Genomic DNA, 5,800 nt, shown 5'->3' on the forward strand with positions numbered 1-5,800 from the left:
TGCAGCCCCTTAGAAAGGGGGGGAGGTGATCCAAGGTCATGGGGTTGGCCTGGCAATGTTTTTCCCCTTCACCTGTGTCAGTCCCCCCAAGAAATCAGGAAAAAGTCTAGGAGTCTGTTGTTGCCCCATAATGCATGGATTTTTGCTAGAGTATTTGGAACGGGGCCGGGGGACCCCGTGCTCTGCTCCACAGATCTACAGTATTGCATGAGAAATAGATACTGCTTCGTCCCACACTTAAGTTTTGTTCTGCTCTGGGGCCGCTTCCTCTCCCTCTCACCACAGCGTCACCACCCAGCAATTCTGCACTCTTTACATGGCTCTCCAGAAAGGATGATGTGTAGGAGGCTTGGGGGGGTGTGTGTGTGCACACTGTCCTCACCTCTGCTGCTCTAGTCCTGACTCAAGACAATTATCGCCCTTTAACATATCCCTCCAGAAATAGGGCACCTTTAGTTGTTGGCCGTATTTCAGGGCAGCCAATGGAAACCCAGGGGAAGGGGGATCCAGATGGACACAGGACCAGGAAGCAACATCTCTCCATTCCCCCCAAGGTTACAGGTCATCTGGGAATGCGGGGGGTGGGGGTGGGGTGGGAGGCGGGAGGCAGCGGGCAGGAGGAGCTGGAGTTTGGAGGTCAGAAAAACGGCATTCCTCTTCAACGTGCTCTAGAGGTGATCTGTCCTCTCCCCTGCCCCACCAGAAGCCACAGTGGCTCAGTTCCTCACACTGTCTTAGAGGACTCAAGCCTCTGGCTGTGACTGGGAGTGGGCTCTAGCTCTGCCATTTCTCGGTTGGGTAATCCTTCTCTTTTTTTGGGGGGGGGGTAATCCTTCTCAAAGTAGCTTGTCTACACTTCTGTTTTGTTCTCACTCTATGGACAGTGACACCCAGCCAATATGCCCAGGCCAAGCTCTGTGGAAATGCTGGCCCTGCCAGGTATGCTTCCCTAGACCTGAGGAAGGTGTTGGGGTATGGTAAATGAACCCCACATCTTTCCATCCCTGAAGAAGTGAGGTAGGGAGGCTGGCAGAGAGCAGATATAGTTGTTACTTTTCTATTGCTGTGACAAAAATATCATGACCAAGGAAATTTAGAAAGTGAGTTGAGGGGTAGAGAGATGGCTCAGAGGTTAAGCACACTGACCGCTCTTCCAGAAGTCCTAAGTTCGAGTCCCAGCAACTACATGGTGGCTCACAGCCACCTATAATGTGATCTAATGCTCTCTTCTGGCTTGCAGGTGTACAGGCAGAGCACTGTATACATAATAATAAATAAATCTTCTTAAAAAAAAAAGTGAGTTGGGTTTGTGGTTTTAGAGGGCTAGAGTCCATGATGGAGGGACAGAGGCATGACAGCAGGAACAGCTGAAGGCTCACAGTTTGATCCACAAGTAGGGAGAGAGAGAGAGAGAGAGAGAGAGAGAGAGAGAGAGAGAGAGAGAGAGAGAGAGAGACAGACAGAGAGAGAGAGAGAGACAGAGAGAGAGAGAGAGAGAGAGAGAGAGAGAGAGAGAGAGAGAGAGAGAGAGAGAGAGAGAGCACACTAATTAACTGGGAATGGTGTGGGCTTTTGAAAACTCAAAGCTCATCCCCAACGACACATCTTCTCCAACAAGGCCACACCTCTTCATCCTTCCCAGATAGTTCCACCAACTAGGGACTAAGTGTTCAAACATAGGCGCCTATGTGGACCATTCTTTCAAGCCACCACAAGGACAGAGTCCAGGAAGTCTGGGTTCACATGACTTTTGTGCAGCACTTTACATGCCCCCCTCCATATTCCTGCCTTCTCTTTTTGTGGATGCACAAGTTGCTAACACTGTAGAGTGCAGATTATATGTCAAGGCCTGAGATGGCATTGTGTGAGACCCACGGTGGAGGGCTAAGTATATATTTAGAGGGATGTTTACCTGGCCTCATGAACCCCTGGGATTGGTCCTCAGTACTGCATAAACTAAGTACGGTGTCATACTCCTGAAATCCCAGCCCTAGGAAGGCAGGAGCATCAGAAGTTCAAGGTTATTACTAACTACAGAGTGAATTTGAGGCTAGCCTAGGCTATATATGAGACCATTTTTTCCCTATTTTTCAATACAGGGTTTCTTTGTATCCCTGGCTGTCTTGAACACAGAGATCCTCCTGCCTCTGTCTCCTGAGGGCAAAGATTATAGGTGTGAACCACCACGCCTGACTAAAACTTTTCTTTTTCTTTTTCGAGACAGGGTTTCTCTGTGTAGTCCTGGCTGTCCTGAACTCACTCTGTAGACCAGGCTGGCCTCGAACTCACAGTGATCCGCCTGCCTCTGCCTCCCGAGTGCTGGAATTAAAGGTGTGCGCCACCACACCTGGCCTAAAAATTTTTTTTAAAAAGGGGAATGAGATGGAGTTACTTCCTGTCTTGCCTGGCAACCTGACCTCAATCCCCAGGACCCATATGGACAACTCAGCAGCTGGCAGTTATCCTCCGACTACCACACTCATGCTATGACACTCATGTGCATATGCACATGCTTGCATACATGCACACATGTGAGCACATGAACGCACACATACATGATAAGTAAAATGTAATAAAAATGTTTAATTTACAATGTACTTGGGAAGTGAGTCCTAGTCCAATCTCTCTCTCTCTTTTTTTTTTTTTTTTTTTTTTTGAGACAGGGTTTCTTTGTGTAGCTTTGACTGTCCTGGACTCACTTTGTAGATCAGGCTGGCCTTGAACTCATAGAGATATGCCTGCCTCTGCCTCCCTGAGTACTGCGATTACAGGCATTAGCCACCACACCAGCTCTCAATCTCTTTTTGTAGGTGAGAAAATCAATGGTCAGAGCATTAAACGTCCCTTATAGCACTTTATGGCAGGCACTGGTATGAGAAATCTTACAGATGGCAGCCACTGAGTCCTATCACTCAGGAACTGTTTTTTTGCGTCAGCCAGAGAAACCATGATTGTACCCAAGCTATATGGCACTAGTGGCGTTGGCCCCAAGATTACAAAACTGGGCTGTGTAGACTCTGTCGATAACAGATCAGGTGCCCTGGGGATGTATCACCAGGTTGCACCTGGAGGAGGTCTGGTTACTGCAAAGACAGGGTTCAGCCCCGCCTCAGGGTGCATGGAGACTAGAGGCTCCTCTCCACCATGTCCTCCTACAGTGAATGCTTAGCCCTGAACTGCTATGTCACGTTGAGGTCTTGGTCAGGAGCTGTCCCCGCACTCCCCTAGGCAGCGTCTCCACACCTGTAATATGGTGCTGGAAGGCACGCGAGTCTCTCTCGGGGTTGGTAGTACTAAGGAGCTTTCTTGTGTCTTCATGACAGTGTCTTGGCAGCCAAAGCCGCAGCGATGCCGCACTTTCTGGACTGGTTCGTGCCTGTGTACCTGGTCATCTCCGTCCTCATCCTGGTGGGTTTTGGAGCCTGCATCTACTACTTTGAGCCTGGCCTGCAGGAGGCGCACAAGTGGCGCATCCAGCGCCCCCTGGTGGACCGTGATTTCCGCAAGACGCTGATGGTGCGGGACAACCTGGCTTTCGGAGGCCCAGAAGTCTGAGGCTGCCTCGGTACTGGAGATGCTCCAAGCAGACGACTCCTTGATCTTTCCATCCATCTGTAGCCCAGTAGAGGCCCTTGTTGTTCAGGGAGGCCCCTTTCCCTAGAAACCAGGCACTTGAATATTTATTGTTTGTTTGTTTGTTTGTTTGTTTGTTTTTATTTTTTGAGACAGGGTTTCTCTGTGTGGCCTTGGCTGTCCTAGACTCACTTTGTAGACCAGGCTGGCCTCGAACTCACAGCAATCCGCCTGCCTCTGCCTCCCGACTGCTGGGATTAAAGGTGTGCGTCACCACACCTGGCTTTGAATATTTATTTAATTTTCTGCTGTGGGCTCATAATCTTGGTGTCAAAGTCGCTCAAGCTCTGGGAACATCCTCCACTGGCCCTCAGGGCCTCTGTGCTGTCCAGCCCTCTGCCCCTCCACCTGGAGTCAGGTATGACTGGCTCAAAGAATTCCCAGCTGCTTTCTGCTCCCATCTCTGCCTCGCAGCTGTGCTGGACAGGCCTCAAAGCTGACCCCCGGAAGAGGATCTCATTCAGGGAGACACCAGCTTGGTTCAGACCAGCCCCACCCACCTCCATGGGCTCAGGCTTAGAATAAGTGACCGTATATGGTGGGGGTATGCAGACTTTGGGAAGGGTGTGTGTGTGTGAACAGGCAGCACTAGTAGGTGAGAAGTTATGTGGGAGAGTGAATGGGGCCTCAGGCAGAGCAGAGTGGGTGGGGCTGGGCTCTGTGTGTCCACAGGAGGTTCCAGGCCCTTCCTTCTGCCGGACACTTCACCCTTTCCCCTAGGCTGTGGTGGCCCACAGGAGCCGCGCCCCACCCCCACCCCTTTTCCTTCTCGGTCTGAGCTCCACGTCCAGGGCTGAGCCTAGCCCTGCCTGCCCACCCGGGGAAGCTGGTCCTGTGTGAAGGCTTCACTTACTTGATTTTGCATACAAACGGGCAGCTTGCCCATCCTCTTCTGTTCTGGCTTCCATTTTCATTTCTTCAAAACGAATAAAGGTTTCACAGCTACCTTTGCGAGATTGTTCTTTCTGAAAGTAGGACTGTGTTCATCCGGTCTCTGTGAAAAAATACGACAACTTAGTGGTCCCCACACTAAAGATGGTAACACCAAATCTTAGCCAAGGTGAACTGAGATTCTCAATGGACAACATAGACCAGACCTTTGTTGGTTGGGGCAGGAGAGTGTCCTGTGACCACAGGAAGACCCTGGTCTTCCTCTTACCGCTACCCCCCAGGTGCTGGATCACAGGCATATGCCATCATGCCTGGTGTCCATGCCAGCAATTTTCCCCCCTGCCTTGTATCACCAGCCCCCTTGGACAGGCTCACCTGTTCCAGGCTCTTGCCGAGGCACCAATAGCTCAGGAAAGGCACTCATCCCTCATACTAGGTCAAGTGCCCATTTTGAACCAATCACCTGAACGTGGGGAGCACGGCCCTACACATGGGTCAGGGCCTGCTAACCACCAAGGTGGGAGGAGAAAGACCACCCACTCACCCAAATCACCAAGGCTAAGTTAATTAAAGCAAGATTTTTTATTCATGTATACAGCTGCCTCCCCCAAGGCAGGGATGGAGAGGTCAGCATTGGATGTGAGGAAGACAAGGCTTTTATAGCTCAGGGGTAGGGGGTTCCTAAATGGGGGGGGGAGGAGTAGGTGGGGCCAGGGGACAGAACATAACAGGTGGTCAAAACAAGGTAATCATCATAGGGGACCATATAACCTTTAGCATTGCAAGATGGTTATAAATATATTTTTGAGACAAAAGCACGGCTGCTGTTTCCTGGAACAGGCGGTACAGAGCCATCTGTAGTTAAGGCTGCAGATGGAGCAGAGCCCAATCCTTGAGAAACAGGTTTAATCCTAAACAGGAACGACCCTAGTTTGTCTTCACCATAAGATAGCTTTCCAGCCTAAGACAGAGGCAGGCTGGTCCTTCAGGTCGACTTGGACTGACATTTGCCCTGGACTTGAGTTGTCTCAGAACAGGCAATTCCCACAATGTCTCGAGGGGAAGGAAGGTTCCAGAAAGAACACTAAAACTCACCCCCTGTCCACCGTGTCATACCAAACAGGTCCTTTGGGAGTAGACTGGGCTTGAGCAGCTGAGCCCCAACATGGTCCGTAGCACAGTAAGTCTGGTGTATTCCCACAGCGTTTTGAAAAGATGCAATTGGTCGGCAGTATTTGCAAGTCAGGAGGTTTCACATTTAAGCCTCACTCCTGAC

The 5,800-nt window shown here is 50.5% G+C and overlaps 1 protein-coding gene across 1 annotated transcript; it reads left to right on the forward strand.

Annotated features, from left to right (window-relative positions):
* Positions 1-821: 821 nt before the first annotated feature.
* On the forward strand, positions 822-3,703 carry Smim45 (small integral membrane protein 45). The gene is made up of 2 exons (XM_051159408.1): positions 822-939; positions 3,335-3,703. The coding sequence occupies exons 1-2, from the start codon at positions 900-902 to the stop codon at positions 3,553-3,555; spliced, it is 261 nt and encodes an 86-aa protein (XP_051015365.1). The 5' UTR covers positions 822-899; the 3' UTR covers positions 3,556-3,703.
* The last annotated feature ends 2,097 nt before the right edge of the window (positions 3,704-5,800 follow it).

Source organism: Acomys russatus, chromosome 17 (assembly GCF_903995435.1).
Source record: "Acomys russatus chromosome 17, mAcoRus1.1, whole genome shotgun sequence".
In the NCBI taxonomy this organism is placed as follows: domain Eukaryota; kingdom Metazoa; phylum Chordata; class Mammalia; order Rodentia; family Muridae; genus Acomys; species Acomys russatus.

Bases quoted from the DNA above. Each gene is read 5' to 3' on its own strand.
- Smim45 (XM_051159408.1), top strand. From the start codon at position 900: ATGCCCAGGCCAAGCTCTGTGGAAATGCTGGCCCTGCCAG. The intron at 940-3,334 runs GTATGCTTCCCT...GTGTCTTGGCAG, and splicing joins GGAAATGCTGGCCCTGCCAG to CCAAAGCCGCAGCGATGCCG.